An 18,001-nucleotide genomic window follows, 5' to 3' on the forward strand; every position below is an offset into this window, starting at 1 on the left:
GTCTTCCTTCCTCCAACTTTTTATTATACATCACATATACACACATATATAAATATATCTATATAATCAATTTATAGTATCTACTTGAGTATTGAATATGAGATGGTACTGAGATTTAGCAGGGTCAGAATAACATTAGAAGCAAAATCAGAAATGATCACGATAACACTGTGAGTCATGTCTACTTTGTATATTCTTGACATTCAAAATTAATAAATTACTTTTTAACTTAATAACTAAACCAATTACAACTTTTTTGTAAATTATAAAAGGGAGTCTTTCTTGTCATCTTCATTAATTATATACAATGTTACCACTACTGAATTTTAAGTAATATTAATATTAACATAATAAAATATCCTATATTTAGTCTTACTATCCCTCATTTTTATTCGTGTTTATAGTGGAACATCTGTTTGGCTGAAATTTTAAACTGCCTGCACTAAAATAGGCTAACAAATGTCATTTAACACTTAGTATAACTGAAAGTACTAAGTCTAAAAATTTGTCATAATAAAACAAGATGATATTTACATCACTAAAAAAAACTACATAAGTGGTATAAACATAATTCATTTTTTTTGATTAAGTGGGTTATATAATATTTTATTTATTTTCATGTTCTTTTTTTCTGTTTTTTTTTTATTAGACTTTAAGTTTTAGGGTACAAGTGCACAACGTGCAGGTTTGTTACATATGTATACATGTGCATGTTGATGTGCTGCACCTATCAACTCGTCAGCACCCATCAACTCGCCATTTACATCAGGTATAACTCCCAATGCCATCCCTCCCCTCTCCCCCCTCCCCATAATAGACCCCGGTGTGTGATGTTCCCCTTCCAGAGTCCAAGTGATCTCCTTGTTCAGTTCCCACCTATGAGTGAGAACATGCGGTATTTGGTTTTCTGTTCTTGCAATAGTTTGCTGAGAATGATGGTTTCTAGCTGCATCCATGGAAAGGACACAAACTCATCCTTTTTTATGGCTGCATATTATTCCATGGTGTATATGTGCCACATTTTCTTAATCCAGTCTGTCACTGATGGACATTTGGGTTGATTCCAAGTCTTTGCTATTGTGAATAATGCTGCAAAAAACATACGTGTGCATGTGTCTTTATAGCAGCATGATCGATAATCCTTTGGGTATATACCCAGTAATGGGATGGCTGGGTCTTATTGGCATGGTCCTGGCCCTGCCCTGCCTTGGCACTATGCTTTCCTGGCCCTGCCTTGCCTGCCCTGGTCCTGCCTTGGCCCTACTCTAGCTTTGACCCTGCGCTGGCCCTACCTTGGCCTTCACCCTAGCCTTGCCTGGGCACTGTGCTGGACCTGGCCATAGCACAGACCTGGTTGTGGCCCTGGCCCTGCCATGGCCCTGTCCCAGACCCTAGCCCTGCCAGGTACCTGTCCTGGCCCTGCTCTGGGCCTGGCTTTGTCCTTGGTTCTTAGATGACCCTGGCCCTACCCCTGCCACTGCCCTTGCCCTGGCACTGGCCTTGGACATGTCCGTGGTCCTAACCCCGGCCCTGCCCTGGAGCTCTCACTGTCTTGCCCTGCCTTGGCCCTGGCCCTGGCCCTGCCACAGCCATAGACCTGCCCTGGTTGGTCATGCCCTGCCTTTACCCAGTGCTACCCTGGGCCTGCTCCACCCTGCCCTGGCTCTGCCCTGCGTTTGGCCCCGACCTGACCCCGCCTTGGCCCTCACACTGGCCCTAGTGCAAACCTGGTCCTTGCTCTGGCCTTGGCCCGGCATTGACCACTCCTCCTGACCCTGGTCGTGCCATGGCCCTGGCCCTGCCAATGATCCTGACAGTCCTGGCCCTAGCCCTGTCTTGGCCCTGTCTTAGCCCTGGCCCTGGCCTGACCAGACCCTGGCCCTGAAGTGGATTTGAAGGTATCCTGTCCCTGGTTTAATCTTGCTCTGCCTTCGCGTGTCCCTCTCCTGGCCCTACCATGGCCCTGCCCCTTCCCTGGCTCTGCCCTGGTCTTGTGCTTACCCTGAGCGAGAACTTGACCCTGCCCCAGCCTTGTCCCAGACCTGGCCATGGCCCTGCCCCTGCCCTGGGCCGGCGCTGGCACTGGCATGGACCCTGAACCTGGCTCTTGGCTACTTAAGGCCATGCCCTGGCCCAGCCCTCCTCCTGACCCTGTCCTGGCCCTAATTTGCCCTGGCCCTACCCTGGCATGCTATTCTGGCCCCACCCCTGACCCTGTCTCTGTCCTGACTCTAGTTAAGTTGGCCATGGCCGTGTTCCTGACATTGCCCTTTCCTGCTCCTGGCCCTGGCCCTGCCCCAGCCCTGCCCCGGCCCTCGTCTGAACCCCGGCCCTGAAATGGACCTGCCTTGGCCCTGCCTATACCCTGCCTCTGGCCCTACCTCTGCCCTGGCCATACCCTTGCTCTGGCCTGGACTCTGATCCTGGTCCTTCTCCTGCCCCAGCTGTGGCCCTGGCCCTGCCCTGCCTGTACCCTGTTCTATCCTGGGCTGGCCCTGCTGTTGCCTGGTCTTGCTCTTGCCCTGCCCTAGCCTGCCTTGCTTGTGCCCTAGATCTGCCCCGGCCTTTGCTCTTGTCTTGGTTCTAGCACTGACTCAGCCGTGGACCTTCCCTAAACTTGCCTCAGCCCTGGCACTGCCCTGGCCTTGCTTTGGCATTTGCCCTACTCTCTCTAATGCCTGGCTCTGGTCCTGCCTTGCTCTGCTCTTGTTCTGTCGTGGCACAGCCCTGGCCCTGGCCCTGGTCCTGCCCTTATGCAGGCGTGACCCTGCCACTACTCTGGCTTTGACCTGGACCTTGGCCATACAGTGACCCTGCCTTGACCCTTTCCTGGCCCTGGCCTGGAACGTGGCCTTGCCAAGGACTCGCCCTGGCTCTGTCATGGCCCTGGCGTTTTCTTGGATTTGGATGTGCCCTGTCCCTTATTTGCCCCGGCCCTTCCCTGGCTCTGCCCTTGCACTTCTCTGGGGTAGGGGGACAGGGTCAGGACCAGGCCAGGGCAGGGTCAGGACCAGGGTAGGGCCTTGGTAAGGCCTGAAGATGGGAAGGGCCAGGGCAGCGGCAGGGCCAGGGAAGGGTGTTAAGTTGAGGCTCTTAATGCTACCACCCCTCACATCTTCCCCTAGGCTTCTCTGGCTTTGCCCGCCCAGCTGCTCTGTGCCAGGAGGAGGAGGAGACACCTGGAGCCTGTGACGCCACGGCTTGCCTCGCTGAGGGTGGGTGGCAGTGACGGAGACTGCAGCGTGCTGGAACGGTAGGAGAGTGACCACGCTAGGAGGTCAGGCGGCTGCAGCCAGGTTTGGGGGTGAGGCTTACAGCGATGGCCGGGCTGCGGCAGTGGCCAGGTGGTAGAAGCCTTGTAGGGTGGGCTGTTTCACTGGCAATGGGCCTGGCTTTGCCCTGCCACTACCGTGGACCTGGCCCTGTACTGCCCTGCCTTGCCCTGGCCCTGCCCAACTGTTACGTGGACTGTCTCGGCCCTGCCCTGCTCCGATCCCATCCTGGTTTTGCCTTTGCACTGGCCTTTCCCTGAACCTGTGCTGGCCCGGCCTTGGCTCTGGCCCTGCCTCTTGTCCTGACCCTGGTCCTGTCATGGCACTGGCCCTGCTAGTGGTCATGGTGCTGCTCCTGTTCTGGCCTTGACCTGGCCTTGGACGTGTCCTGGCCCAGATTTGTTCTGGCCCTGCCTTGGCCCATCCCTGCCCTGACCCCACCGTGGCCCTGCCTGTTGTGCCCTCTCCTGGCATTGACTTTGCCCTGTCATGGCTCAGTAGTGCCATTGACCTACCTTACACTGCCCTGGTTGTTCCCTGGCCCTGCCTGGCACTGGCCTCTCCCTGGACCTGCTCTGACCCTGCCTTGGCCTTTGCCCTGTCCTCACTATGGCCTGGCCCTGGCCTTGTTCTGGCTTAGCCCGGGCCCTGGCCCTAGCCCTGGTCCTACCGTATCCCTGGCCTTGCCCTTATCCAGACCCTGCCCCTGCCTCTGCCCTGGCCCTGGCCTGGAACCTGGTCCTGTCCAGGACTTGGCCCTAGTCTGCCGTGGCCCTAGCCCTGCTCTGCTTTGGTCCTGGCCCTGACCCAGACCCTTTCCTGGCTGTGCCCTGGCCATGGCCTTTCCCTAGCCCTGAGTTGGCAGTGGTCTGCCCTGGTCTTGCCACCACCCTACCCTGCCATGCACTGGATGTGTCATGAGCCTGCCCTGGCCCTACCTTGTCCCTCACCCTAGTCTTCACTAGGCCCTGCTCTGGACCTGGCCCTAGCCCAGACCTGGCCCTGACCCTGGCCCTGGCCTTTGTCCTTCATAGCCCTGGCCCTGAAGTGGACTTGGAGGTGTCCTGGCCCTGGAGTGACCTGGCTCTACCTTGGCCTGTCCTTGTCCTGCCCCTACCATCACCTTGCCCTGTTCTGCCCTGTCCTAGTACTGACCCGGCTGTGTCATTGCCCTGCCCTACCCTGCCTTGGCTGTGCCCTGGCTCGATTCCGGCCCTGGCCCCGCCCTGTGCATGCCATGACACTACCTCAGCCTTGGCACTAGCCTGGTCCTTTCCTGGCATCAGCCCTGCTCTTTCTATGAACCGCCTTTTGTCGTGTCCTGCGCTGGCCATTCCATGCCCTGCCCTGCCCTGACTCAGCCCTGGCCTTGGCATTGCCCTTGGTCCTGCCATATTTCTTGCCCTGTCCCTATCCAGGCCTTGGCCCTGACCCTTACCTTGCTCTGGCCCTGCCCTTGCCCTTACGTAGCCCCTGGCCCTGTCATGGACCTGCCCTGGACCTGTCCTGGCCCTGGCCCTGCCCTGCTTCAGACTTTGCCCTGGTTCACCCCTGGCCCTGACCGTGAAATGCCTGGCCCTATCCTGGCCTTGCACTGCCCTGGCCCTTGCCCTGACTCTGGTCCTGTCACTGGAGAAGCCCCAGCCCTGTTGCTCTTCTTCCCATGGCCCAGACCCTGCCTTGGCCCTGCCCTGACACTGTCCTGGACCCTGGCTGTGCCAAGAACCTGCACTGTTGATGCCCTTGTTTTGCTCCTGTCCCGAACCTGGTCCTGCCCAGGCCATGGCCATGGCCCTGTCCCTGCCCTGGCTGTTCCCTGGCCCTGCTCAGGTCTTGGCACTGTCCTGGCCCTGCCCTGCCTTGGCCCTATGCTTTCCTGGCCCTACCTTGCCTGCCCTGGTCCTGCCTTGGCCGTACTCTAGCTTTGACCCTGCGCTGGCCCTACCTTGGCCTTCACCCTAGCCTTGCCTGGGCGCTGTGCTGGACCTGGCCATAGCACAGACCTGGTTGTGGCCCTGGCCCTGCCATGGCCCTGTCCCAGACCCTAGCCCTGCCAGGTACCTGTCCTGGCCCTGCTCTGGGCCTGGCTTTGTCCTTGGTTCTTAGATGACCCTGGCCCTGCCCCTGACCCTGTCCCTGCCCTTGCCCTGGCACTGGCCTTGGACATGTCCGTGGTCCTAACCCCGGCCCTGCCCTGGAGCTCTCACTGTCTTGCCCTGCCTTGGCCCTGGCCCTGGCCCTGGCCCTGCCACAGCCATAGACCTGCCCTGGTTGGTCATGCCCTTCCTTTACCCAGTGCTACCCTGGGCCTGCCCTGGCTCTGCCCTGCGTTTGGCCCCGCCCTGACCCTGCCTTGGCCCTCACACTGGCCCTAGTGCAAACCTGGTCCTTGCTCTGGCCTTGGCCCGGCATTGACCACTGCTCCTGACCCTGGTCGTGCCATGGCCCTGGCCCTGCCAATGATCCTGACAGTCCTGGCCCTGGCCATGTCTTGGCCCTGTCCTGGCCCTGGCCCTGGCCTGACCCTGGCCCTGAAGTGGATTTGAAGGTATCCTGTCCCTGGTTTAATCTTGCTCTGCCTTCGCCCGTCCCTCTCCTGGCCCTACCATGGCCCTGCCCCTTCCCTGGCTCTGCCCTGGTCTTGTGCTTACCCTGAGCGAGAACTTGACCCTGCCCCAGCCTTGTCCCAGACCTGGCCATGGCCCTGCCCCTGCCCTGGGCCGGTGCTGGCACTGGCATGGACCCTGGACCTGGCTCTTGGCTACTTAAGGCCATGCCCTGGCCCAGCCCTCCTCCTGACCCTGTCCTGGCCCTAATTTGCCCTGGCCCTACCCTGGCATGCTATTCTGGCCCCACCCCTGACCCTGTCTCTGTCCTGGCTCTAGCCAAGTTGGCCATGGCCGTGTTCCTGACATTGCCCTTTCCTGGTCCTGGCCCTGCCCCGGCCCTGCTCCCGCCCTGGTCTGAACCCCGGTCCTGCAATGGACCTGCCTTGGCCCTGCCTATACCCTGCCTCTGGCTGTACCTCTGCCCTGGCCATACCGTTGCCCTGGCCTGGACTCTGATCCTGGTCCTTGTCCTGCCCCAGCTGTGGCCCTGGCCCTGCCCTGCCTGTACCCTGTTCTATCCTGGGCTGGCCCTGCCGTTGCCTGGTCTTGCTATTGCCCTGCCCTAGTCTGCCTTGCTTGTGCCCTAGATCTGCCCCGGCCTTTGCTCTTGTCTTGGTTCTAGCACTGAGTCAGCCCTGGACCTTCCCTGCCCTTGCCTCAGCCCTGGCACTGCCCTGGCCTTGCCTTGGCATTTGCCCTACTCTCTCTAATGCCTGGCTCTGGTCCTGCCTGGCACTGCTCTTGTTCTGTTCTGGCACAGCCCTGGCCCTGGCCCTGGTCCTGCCCTAATGCAGGCCTGACCCTGCCACTGCTCTGGCTTTGACCTGGACCTTGGCCATACAGTGACCCTGCCTTGACCCTTTCCTGGCCCTGGCCTGGAACGTGGCCTTGCCAAGGACCCGCCCTGGCTCTGTCATGGCCCTGGAGTTTTCTTGGATTTGGATGTGCCGTGTCCCTTATTTGCCCCGGCCCTTCCCTGGCTCTGCCCTTGCACTTCTCTGGGTTAGGGGGACAGGGTCAGGAGCAGGCCAGGGCAGGGTCAGGACCAGGGTAGGGCCTTGGTAAGGCCTGAAGATGGGAAGGGCCAGGGCAGCGGCAGGGCCAGGGAAGGGTGTTAAGTTGAGGCTCTTAATGCTACCACCCCTCGCATCTTCCTCTAGGCTTTTCTGGCTTTCCCCGCCCAGCTGCTCTGTGCCAGGAGGAGGAGGAGACACCTGGAGCCTGTGACACCACGGCTTGCCTCGCTGAGGGTGGGTGGCAGTGACGGAGACTGCAGCGTGCTGGAACGGTAGGAGAGTGACCACGCTAGGAGGTCAGGCGGCTGCAGCCAGGGTTGGGGGTGAGGCTTACAGCGATGGCCGGGCTGCGGCAGTGGCCAGGTGGTAGAAGCCTTGTAGGGTGGGCTGTTGCATTGGCAATGGGCCTGGCTTTGCCCTGCCACTACCGTGGACCTGGCCCTGTACTGCCCTGCCTTACCCTGGCCCTGCCCTACTGTTACTTGGACTGTCTCGGCCCTGCCCTGCTCTGATCCCATCCTGGTTTTGCCTTTGCACTGGCCTTTCCCTGAACCTGTGCTGGCCCGGCCTTGGCTCTGGCCCTGCCTCTTGTCCTGACCCTGGTCCTGTCATGGCACTGGCCCTGCTAGTGGTCATGGTCCTGCTCCTGTTCTGGCCTTGACCTGGCCTTGCACGTGTCCTGGCCCAGATTTGTTCTGGCCCTGCCTTGGCCCATCCCTTCCCTGACCCCACCGTGGCCCTGCCTGTTGTGCCCTCTCCTGGCATTGACTTTGCCCTGTCATGGCTCAGTAGTGCCATTGACCTACCTTACACTGCCCTGGTTGTTCCCTGGCCCTGCCTGGCACTGGCCTCTCCCTGGACCTGCTCTGACCCTGCCTTGGCCTTTGCCCTGTCCTCACTATGGCCTGGCCCTGGCCTTGTTCTGGCTTAGCCCGGGCCCTGGCCCTAGCCCTGGTCCTACCGTATCCCTGGCCTTGCCCTTATCCAGACCCTGCCCCTGCCTCTGCCCTGGCCCTGGCCTGGAACCTGGTCCTGTCCAGGACTTGGCCCTAGTCTGCCGTGGCCCTAGCCCTGCTCTGCTTTGGTCCTGGCCCTGACCCAGACCCTTTCCTGGCTGTGCCCTGGCCATGGCCTTTCCCTAGCCCTGAGTTGGCAGTGGTCTGCCCTGGTCTTGCCACCACCCTACCCTGCCATGCACTGGATGTGTCATGAGCCTGCCCTGGCCCTACCTTGTCCCTCACCCTAGTCTTCACTAGGCCCTGCTCTGGACCTGGCCCTAGCCCAGACCTGGCCCTGACCCTGGCCCTGGCCTTTGTCCTTCATAGCCCTGGCCCTGAAGTGGACTTGGAGGTGTCCTGGCCCTGGAGTGACCTGGCTCTACCTTGGCCTGTCCTTGTCCTGCCCCTACCATCACCTTGCCCTGTTCTGCCCTGTCCTAGTACTGACCCGGCTGTGTCATTGCCCTGCCCTACCCTGCCTTGGCTGTGCCCTGGCTCGATTCCGGCCCTGGCCCCGCCCTGTGCATGCCATGACACTACCTCAGCCTTGGCACTAGCCTGGTCCTTTCCTGGCATCAGCCCTGCTCTTTCTATGAACCGCCTTTTGTCGTGTCCTGCGCTGGCCATTCCATGCCCTGCCCTGCCCTGACTCAGCCCTGGCCTTGGCATTGCCCTTGGTCCTGCCATATTTCTTGCCCTGTCCCTATCCAGGCCTTGGCCCTGACCCTTACCTTGCTCTGGCCCTGCCCTTGCCCTTACGTAGCCCCTGGCCCTGTCATGGACCTGCCCTGGACCTGTCCTGGCCCTGGCCCTGCCCTGCTTCAGACTTTGCCCTGGTTCACCCCTGGCCCTGACCGTGAAATGCCTGGCCCTATCCTGGCCTTGCACTGCCCTGGCCCTTGCCCTGACTCTGGTCCTGTCACTGGAGAAGCCCCAGCCCTGTTGCTCTTCTTCCCATGGCCCAGACCCTGCCTTGGCCCTGCCCTGACACTGTCCTGGACCCTGGCTGTGCCAAGAACCTGCACTGTTGATGCCCTTGTTTTGCTCCTGTCCCGAACCTGGTCCTGCCCAGGCCATGGCCATGGCCCTGTCCCTGCCCTGGCTGTTCCCTGGCCCTGCTCAGGTCTTGGCACTGTCCTGGCCCTGCCCTGCCTTGGCCCTATGCTTTCCTGGCCCTACCTTGCCTGCCCTGGTCCTGCCTTGGCCGTACTCTAGCTTTGACCCTGCGCTGGCCCTACCTTGGCCTTCACCCTAGCCTTGCCTGGGCGCTGTGCTGGACCTGGCCATAGCACAGACCTGGTTGTGGCCCTGGCCCTGCCATGGCCCTGTCCCAGACCCTAGCCCTGCCAGGTACCTGTCCTGGCCCTGCTCTGGGCCTGGCTTTGTCCTTGGTTCTTAGATGACCCTGGCCCTGCCCCTGACCCTGTCCCTGCCCTTGCCCTGGCACTGGCCTTGGACATGTCCGTGGTCCTAACCCCGGCCCTGCCCTGGAGCTCTCACTGTCTTGCCCTGCCTTGGCCCTGGCCCTGGCCCTGGCCCTGCCACAGCCATAGACCTGCCCTGGTTGGTCATGCCCTTCCTTTACCCAGTGCTACCCTGGGCCTGCCCTGGCTCTGCCCTGCGTTTGGCCCCGCCCTGACCCTGCCTTGGCCCTCACACTGGCCCTAGTGCAAACCTGGTCCTTGCTCTGGCCTTGGCCCGGCATTGACCACTGCTCCTGACCCTGGTCGTGCCATGGCCCTGGCCCTGCCAATGATCCTGACAGTCCTGGCCCTGGCCATGTCTTGGCCCTGTCCTGGCCCTGGCCCTGGCCTGACCCTGGCCCTGAAGTGGATTTGAAGGTATCCTGTCCCTGGTTTAATCTTGCTCTGCCTTCGCCCGTCCCTCTCCTGGCCCTACCATGGCCCTGCCCCTTCCCTGGCTCTGCCCTGGTCTTGTGCTTACCCTGAGCGAGAACTTGACCCTGCCCCAGCCTTGTCCCAGACCTGGCCATGGCCCTGCCCCTGCCCTGGGCCGGCGCTGGCACTGGCATGGACCCTGGACCTGGCTCTTGGCTACTTAAGGCCATGCCCTGGCCCAGCCCTCCTCCTGACCCTGTCCTGGCCCTAATTTGCCCTGGCCCTACCCTGTCATGCTATTCTGGCCCCACCCCTGACCCTGTCTCTGTCCTGGCTCTAGCCAAGTTGGCCATGGCCGTGTTCCTGACATTGCCCTTTCCTGGTCCTGGCCCTGCCCCGGCCCTGCTCCCGCCCTGGTCTGAACCCCGGTCCTGCAATGGACCTGCCTTGGCCCTGCCTATACCCTGCCTCTGGCTGTACCTCTGCCCTGGCCATACCGTTGCCCTGGCCTGGACTCTGATCCTGGTCCTTGTCCTGCCCCAGCTGTGGCCCTGGCCCTGCCCTGCCTGTACCCTGTTCTATCCTGGGCTGGCCCTGCCGTTGCCTGGTCTTGCTATTGCCCTGCCCTAGTCTGCCTTGCTTGTGCCCTAGATCTGCCCCGGCCTTTGCTCTTGTCTTGGTTCTAGCACTGAGTCAGCCCTGGACCTTCCCTGCCCTTGCCTCAGCCCTGGCACTGCCCTGGCCTTGCCTTGGCATTTGCCCTACTCTCTCTAATGCCTGGCTCTGGTCCTGCCTGGCACTGCTCTTGTTCTGTTCTGGCACAGCCCTGGCCCTGGCCCTGGTCCTGCCCTAATGCAGGCCTGACCCTGCCACTGCTCTGGCTTTGACCTGGACCTTGGCCATACAGTGACCCTGCCTTGACCCTTTCCTGGCCCTGGCCTGGAACGTGGCCTTGCCAAGGACCCGCCCTGGCTCTGTCATGGCCCTGGAGTTTTCTTGGATTTGGATGTGCCGTGTCCCTTATTTGCCCCGGCCCTTCCCTGGCTCTGCCCTTGCACTTCTCTGGGTTAGGGGGACAGGGTCAGGAGCAGGCCAGGGCAGGGTCAGGACCAGGGTAGGGCCTTGGTAAGGCCTGAAGATGGGAAGGGCCAGGGCAGCGGCAGGGCCAGGGAAGGGTGTTAAGTTGAGGCTCTTAATGCTACCACCCCTCGCATCTTCCTCTAGGCTTTTCTGGCTTTCCCCGCCCAGCTGCTCTGTGCCAGGAGGAGGAGGAGACACCTGGAGCCTGTGACACCACGGCTTGCCTCGCTGAGGGTGGGTGGCAGTGACGGAGACTGCAGCGTGCTGGAACGGTAGGAGAGTGACCACGCTAGGAGGTCAGGCGGCTGCAGCCAGGGTTGGGGGTGAGGCTTACAGCGATGGCCGGGCTGCGGCAGTGGCCAGGTGGTAGAAGCCTTGTAGGGTGGGCTGTTGCATTGGCAATGGGCCTGGCTTTGCCCTGCCACTACCGTGGACCTGGCCCTGTACTGCCCTGCCTTACCCTGGCCCTGCCCTACTGTTACTTGGACTGTCTCGGCCCTGCCCTGCTCTGATCCCATCCTGGTTTTGCCTTTGCACTGGCCTTTCCCTGAACCTGTGCTGGCCCGGCCTTGGCTCTGGCCCTGCCTCTTGTCCTGACCCTGGTCCTGTCATGGCACTGGCCCTGCTAGTGGTCATGGTCCTGCTCCTGTTCTGGCCTTGACCTGGCCTTGCACGTGTCCTGGCCCAGATTTGTTCTGGCCCTGCCTTGGCCCATCCCTTCCCTGACCCCACCGTGGCCCTGCCTGTTGTGCCCTCTCCTGGCATTGACTTTGCCCTGTCATGGCTCAGTAGTGCCATTGACCTACCTTACACTGCCCTGGTTGTTCCCTGGCCCTGCCTGGCACTGGCCTCTCCCTGGACCTGCTCTGACCCTGCCTTGGCCTTTGCCCTGTCCTCACTATGGCCTGGCCCTGGCCTTGTTCTGGCTTAGCCCGGGCCCTGGCCCTAGCCCTGGTCCTACCGTATCCCTGGCCTTGCCCTTATCCAGACCCTGCCCCTGCCTCTGCCCTGGCCCTGGCCTGGAACCTGGTCCTGTCCAGGACTTGGCCCTAGTCTGCCGTGGCCCTAGCCCTGCTCTGCTTTGGTCCTGGCCCTGACCCAGACCCTTTCCTGGCTGTGCCCTGGCCATGGCCTTTCCCTAGCCCTGAGTTGGCAGTGGTCTGCCCTGGTCTTGCCACCACCCTACCCTGCCATGCACTGGATGTGTCATGAGCCTGCCCTGGCCCTACCTTGTCCCTCACCCTAGTCTTCACTAGGCCCTGCTCTGGACCTGGCCCTAGCCCAGACCTGGCCCTGACCCTGGCCCTGGCCTTTGTCCTTCATAGCCCTGGCCCTGAAGTGGACTTGGAGGTGTCCTGGCCCTGGAGTGACCTGGCTCTACCTTGGCCTGTCCTTGTCCTGCCCCTACCATCACCTTGCCCTGTTCTGCCCTGTCCTAGTACTGACCCGGCTGTGTCATTGCCCTGCCCTACCCTGCCTTGGCTGTGCCCTGGCTCGATTCCGGCCCTGGCCCCGCCCTGTGCATGCCATGACACTACCTCAGCCTTGGCACTAGCCTGGTCCTTTCCTGGCATCAGCCCTGCTCTTTCTATGAACCGCCTTTTGTCGTGTCCTGCGCTGGCCATTCCATGCCCTGCCCTGCCCTGACTCAGCCCTGGCCTTGGCATTGCCCTTGGTCCTGCCATATTTCTTGCCCTGTCCCTATCCAGGCCTTGGCCCTGACCCTTACCTTGCTCTGGCCCTGCCCTTGCCCTTACGTAGCCCCTGGCCCTGTCATGGACCTGCCCTGGACCTGTCCTGGCCCTGGCCCTGCCCTGCTTCAGACTTTGCCCTGGTTCACCCCTGGCCCTGACCGTGAAATGCCTGGCCCTATCCTGGCCTTGCACTGCCCTGGCCCTTGCCCTGACTCTGGTCCTGTCACTGGAGAAGCCCCAGCCCTGTTGCTCTTCTTCCCATGGCCCAGACCCTGCCTTGGCCCTGCCCTGACACTGTCCTGGACCCTGGCTGTGCCAAGAACCTGCACTGTTGATGCCCTTGTTTTGCTCCTGTCCCGAACCTGGTCCTGCCCAGGCCATGGCCATGGCCCTGTCCCTGCCCTGGCTGTTCCCTGGCCCTGCTCAGGTCTTGGCACTGTCCTGGCCCTGCCCTGCCTTGGCCCTATGCTTTCCTGGCCCTACCTTGCCTGCCCTGGTCCTGCCTTGGCCGTACTCTAGCTTTGACCCTGCGCTGGCCCTACCTTGGCCTTCACCCTAGCCTTGCCTGGGCGCTGTGCTGGACCTGGCCATAGCACAGACCTGGTTGTGGCCCTGGCCCTGCCATGGCCCTGTCCCAGACCCTAGCCCTGCCAGGTACCTGTCCTGGCCCTGCTCTGGGCCTGGCTTTGTCCTTGGTTCTTAGATGACCCTGGCCCTGCCCCTGACCCTGTCCCTGCCCTTGCCCTGGCACTGGCCTTGGACATGTCCGTGGTCCTAACCCCGGCCCTGCCCTGGAGCTCTCACTGTCTTGCCCTGCCTTGGCCCTGGCCCTGGCCCTGGCCCTGCCACAGCCATAGACCTGCCCTGGTTGGTCATGCCCTGCCTTTACCCAGTGCTACCCTGGGCCTGCTCCACCCTGCCCTGGCTCTGCCCTGCCTTTGGCCCCGACGTGACCCCGCCTTGGCCCTCACACTGGCCCTAGTGCAAACCTGGTCCTTGCTCTGGCCTTGGCCCGGCATTGACCACTGCTCCTGACCCTGGTCGTGCCATGTCCCTGGCCCTGCCAATGATCCTGAGAGTCCTGGCCCTTGCCATGTCTTGGCCCTGTCCTGGCCCTGGCCCTGGCCTGACCCTGGCCCTGAAGTGGATTTGAAGGTATCCTGTCCCTGGTTTAATCTTGCTCTGCCTTCGCCCGTCCCTCTCCTGGCCCTACCATGGCCCTGCCCCTTCCCTGGCTCTGCCCTGGTCTTGTGCTTACCCTGAGCGAGAACTTGACCCTGCCCCAGCCTTGTCCCAGACCTGGCCATGGCCCTGCCCCTGCCCTGGGCCGGCGCTGGCACTGGCATGGACCCTGGACCTGGCTCTTGGCTACTTAAGGCCATACCCTGGCCCAGCCCTCCTCCTGACCCTGTCCTGGCCCTAATTTGCCCTGGCCCTACCCTGGCATGCTATTCTGGCCCCACCCCAGACCCTGTCTCTGTCCTAGCTCAAGCTAAGTTGGCCATGGCCGTGTTCCTGCCATTGCTCTTTCCTGGTCCTGGCCCTGGCCCTGGCCCTGGCCCTGGCCCTGCCCCGGCCCTGCCCCCGCCCTGGTCTGAACCCCGGCCCTGCAATGGACCTGCCTTGGCCCTGCCTATACCCTGCCTCTGGCCCTACCTCTGCCATGGCCATACCCTTTGCTCTGGCCTGGACTCTGATCCTGGGCCTTGTCCTGTCCCAGCTGTGGCCCTGGCCCTGCCCTGCCTGTACCATGTTCTATCCTGGGCTGGCCCTGCTGTTGCTTGGTCTTGCTATTGCCCTGCCCTAGTCTGCCTTGCTTGTGCCCTAGATCTGCCCCGGCCTTTGCTCTTGTCTTGGTTCTCGCACTGAGTCAGCCCTGGACCTTCCCTGACCTTGCCTCAGCCCTGGCACTGCCCTGGCCTTGCCTTGGCATTTGCCCTACTCTCTCTAATGCCTGGCTCTGGTCCTGCCTTGCTCTGTGCTTGTTCTGTCCTGGCACAGCCCTGGCCCTGGCCCTGTTCCTGCCCTTATGCAGGCCTGACCCTGCCACTGCTCTGGCTTTGACCTGGACCTTGGCCATACAGTGACCCTGCCTTGACCCTTTCCTGGCCCTGGCCTGGAACGTGGCCTTGCCAAGTACTCGCCCTGGCTCTGTCATGGCCCTGGCGTTTTCTTGGATTTGGATGTGTCCTGTCCCTTATTTGCCCCAGCCCTTCCCTTGCACTTCTTTGGGGTAGGGGGACAGGGTCAGGACCAGGCCAGGGCAGGGTCAGGACCAGGGTAGGGCCTTGGTAAGGCCTGAAGATGGGAAGGGCCAGGGCAGCAGCAGGGCCAGGGAAGGGTGTTAAGTTGAGGCTCTTAATGCTACCTCCCCTCGCATCTTCCTCTAGGCTTTTGTGGCTTTGCCCGCCCAGCTGCTCTGTGCCAGGAAGAGGAGGAGACACCTGGAGCCTGTGACACCCCGGCTTGCCTCGCTGAGGGTGGGTGGCAGTGACGGAGACTGCAGCGTGCTGGAACGGTAGGAGAGTGACCACGCTAGGAGGTCAGGCGGCTGCAGCCAGGGTTGGGGGTGAGGCTTACAGCGATGGCCGGGCTGCGGCAGTGGCCAAGTGGTAGAAGCCTTGTAGGTTGGGCTGTTTCACTGGCAATGGGCCTGGCTTTGCCCTGCCACTGCCGTGGACCTGGCCCTGTACTGCCCTGCCTTGCTCTGGCCCTGCCCAACTGTTATGTGGACTGTCTCGGCCCTGCCCTGCTCCGATCCCATCCTGGTTTTGCCTTTGCACTGGCCTTTCCCTGAACCTGTGCTGGCCCGGCCTTGGCTCTGGCCCTGCCTCTTGTCCTGACCCTGGTCCTGTCATGGCACTGGCCCTGCTAGTGGTCATGGTCCTGCTCCTGTTCTGGCCTTGACCTGGCCTTGGACGTGTCCTGGCCCAGATTTGTTCTGGCCCTGCCTTGGCCCATCCCTGCCCTGACCCCACCGTGGCCCTGCGTGTTGTGCCCTCTCCTGGCACTGACTTTGCCCTGTCATGGCTCAGTGGTGCCACTGACCTGCCTTACACTGCCCTGGTTGTGCCCTGGCCCTACCTGGCACTGGCCTCTCCCTGGACCTGCTCTGACCCTGCCTTGGCCTTTGCCCTGTCCTCACTATGGCCTGGCCCTGGCCTTGTTCTGGCTTAGCCTGGGCCCTGGCCCTAGCCCTGGTCCTACCGTATCCCTGGCCTTGCCCTTATCCAGACCCTGCCCCTGCCTCTGCCCTGGCCCTGGCCTGGAACCTGGTCCTGTCCAGGACTTGTCCCGACTCTGCCATGGCCCTGGCCCTGCTCTGCCTTGGTCCTGTCCCTGACCCAGACCCTTTCCTGGCTGTGCCCTGGCCATGGCCTTTCCCTGGGCCTGAGTTGGCAGTGGTCTGCCCCTGGTCTTGCCACCACCCTACCCTGCCATGCACTGAATGTTTCATCAGCCTGCCCTGGGCCTACCTTGTACCTCACCCTAGTCTTCGCTAGGCCCTGCTCTGGACCTGGCCCTAGCCCAGACCTGGCCCTGATCCTGGCCCTGGCCTTTGTCCTTCATAGCCCTGGCCCTGGCCCTGAAGTGGACTTTGAGGTGTCCTGGCCCTGGAGTGACCTGGCTCTGCCTTGGCCTGTCCTTGTCCTGCCCCTACCATCACCTTGCCCTGTTCTACCCTTTTCTGCCCTGTCCTAGTACTGATCCGGCTATGGCATTGCCCTGCCCTACCCTGCCTTGGCTGTGCCCTGACTCGATTCCGGCCCTGGCCCCGCCCTGTGCATGCCATGACACTACCTCAGCCTTGGCACTAGCCTGGTCCTTTCCTGGCATCAGCCCTGCAGTTTCTATGGACCGCCTTTTGTCGTGTCCTGCGCTGGCCATTCCATGCCCTGCCCTGCCCTAACTCAGCCCTGGCCTTGGCATTGCCCTTGGTCCTGCCATATTTCTTGCCCTGTCCCTATCCTGGCCTTGGCCCTGACCCTTACCTTGCTCTGGCCCTGCCATTGCCCTTACGCAGCCCCTGGCCCTGTCATGGACCTGCCCTGGACCTATCCTGGCCCTGGCGCTGCCATGCTTCAGACCTTGCCCTGGTTCTTCCATGGCCGTGACCGTGAAATGCCTGGCCCTACCCTGGCCTTGCACTGCCCTGGCACTTGCCCTGACTCTGGTCCTGTCACTGGAAAAGTCCCAGCCCTGTTCCTCCTCTTCCCATGGCCCAGACCCTGCCTTGGCCCTGCCCTGACACTGTCCTGGACCCTGGCTGTGCCAAGAACCTGCACTGTTGTTGCCCTTGTTTTGCTCCTGTCCCGAACCTGGTCCTGCCCAGGCCATGGCCATGGCCCTGTCCCTGCCCTGGCTGTTCCCTGGCCCTGCTCAGGTCTTGGCACTGTCCTGGCCCTGCCCTGCCTTGGCCCTATGCTATCCTGGCCCTGCCTTGCCTGCCCTGGTCCTGCCTTGGCCGTACTCTAGCTTTGACCCTGCGCTGGCCCTACTTTGGCCTTCACCCTAGCCTTGCCTGGGCGCTGTGCTGGACCTGGCCATAGCACAGACCTGGTTGTGGCCCTGGCCCTGCCATGACCCTGTCCCAGACCCTAGCCCCGCCAGGTACCTGTCCTGGCCCTGCTCTGGGCCTGGCTTTGTCCTTGGTTCTTAGATGACCCTGGCCCTGCCCCTGCCCCTGCCCTTGCCCTGTCACTGGCCTTGGACATGTCCGTGGTCCTAACCCCGGCCCTGCCCTGGAGCTCTCACTGTCTTGGCCCTGCCTTGGCCCTGGCCCTGAACCTGGCCCTGCCACAGCCATAGACCTGCCCTGGTTGGTCATGCCCTTCCTTTACCCAGTGCTACCCTGGGCCTGCTCCACCCTGCCCTGGCTCTGCCCTGCCTTTGGCCCTGCCCTGACTCCACCTTGGCCCTCACACTGGCCTTAGTGCAAACCTGGTCCTTGCTCTGGCCTTGGCCCGGCATTGACCAGTGCTCCTGACCCTGGTCGTGCCATGATCCTGGCCCTGCCAGTGATCCTGACAGTCCTGGCCCTGGCCCTGTCTTGGCCCTGTCCTGGCCCTGGCCCTGAAGTGGATTTGAAGGTATCCTGTCCTTGATTTAATCTTGCTCTGCCTTCGCCCGTTCCTCTCCTGGCCCTGCCATGGCCCTGCCCCTTTCCTGGCTCTTCCCTGGTCTTGTGCTTACCCTGATGGAGACCTTGGCCCTGTCCCTGGCTTGTCCTAGACCTGGCCAGGGCCCTGCCCCTGCCCTGGGCTGGCGGTGGCACTGGCATGGACCGTGGACCTGGCTCTTGTCTACTTAAGGCCATACCCTGGCCCAGCCCTCCTCCTGACCCTGTCTGGCCCTATTTTGCCCTGGCCCTACCCTGGCATGTTATTGTGGCCCAACCACTGACCCTGTCTCTGTGCTGGCTCTAACCAAGGTACTGGTCCTGCCATGGCCGTGTTCTTGACATTGCCCTTTCCTGTTCCTGGTCCTGGCCCTG

The 18,001-nt window shown here is 61.7% G+C and overlaps 1 protein-coding gene across 7 annotated transcripts in view; it reads left to right on the plus strand.

The window, feature by feature from the left end:
* LOC106996314 (uncharacterized) overlaps positions 1–18,001 on the plus strand; it is a 73,244-nt gene that overhangs the window by 21,395 nt on the left and 33,848 nt on the right. For 4 of the 7 annotated variants that reach the window (XR_013398801.1, XM_077949088.1, XM_077949089.1 and 1 more), the window contains 4 exons: positions 3,126–3,253; positions 7,042–7,169; positions 10,958–11,085; positions 14,898–15,025. Coding sequence is in view for 5 of the 7 variants with exons in the window: in XM_077949088.1 (XP_077805214.1) it covers positions 3,126–3,192 (67 nt within the window). In the remaining 2 variants the exon portion in view is untranslated. The remainder of the gene's footprint in view (positions 1–3,125; positions 3,254–7,041; positions 7,170–10,957; positions 11,086–14,897; positions 15,026–18,001) is intronic. The other 3 variants (XM_077949090.1, XM_077949087.1, XR_013398803.1) reach the window with 2 other exon arrangements.

Source organism: Macaca mulatta, chromosome 10 (genome assembly GCF_049350105.2).
Source record: "Macaca mulatta isolate MMU2019108-1 chromosome 10, T2T-MMU8v2.0, whole genome shotgun sequence".
NCBI classification, from domain to species: Eukaryota; Metazoa; Chordata; class Mammalia; order Primates; family Cercopithecidae; genus Macaca; species Macaca mulatta.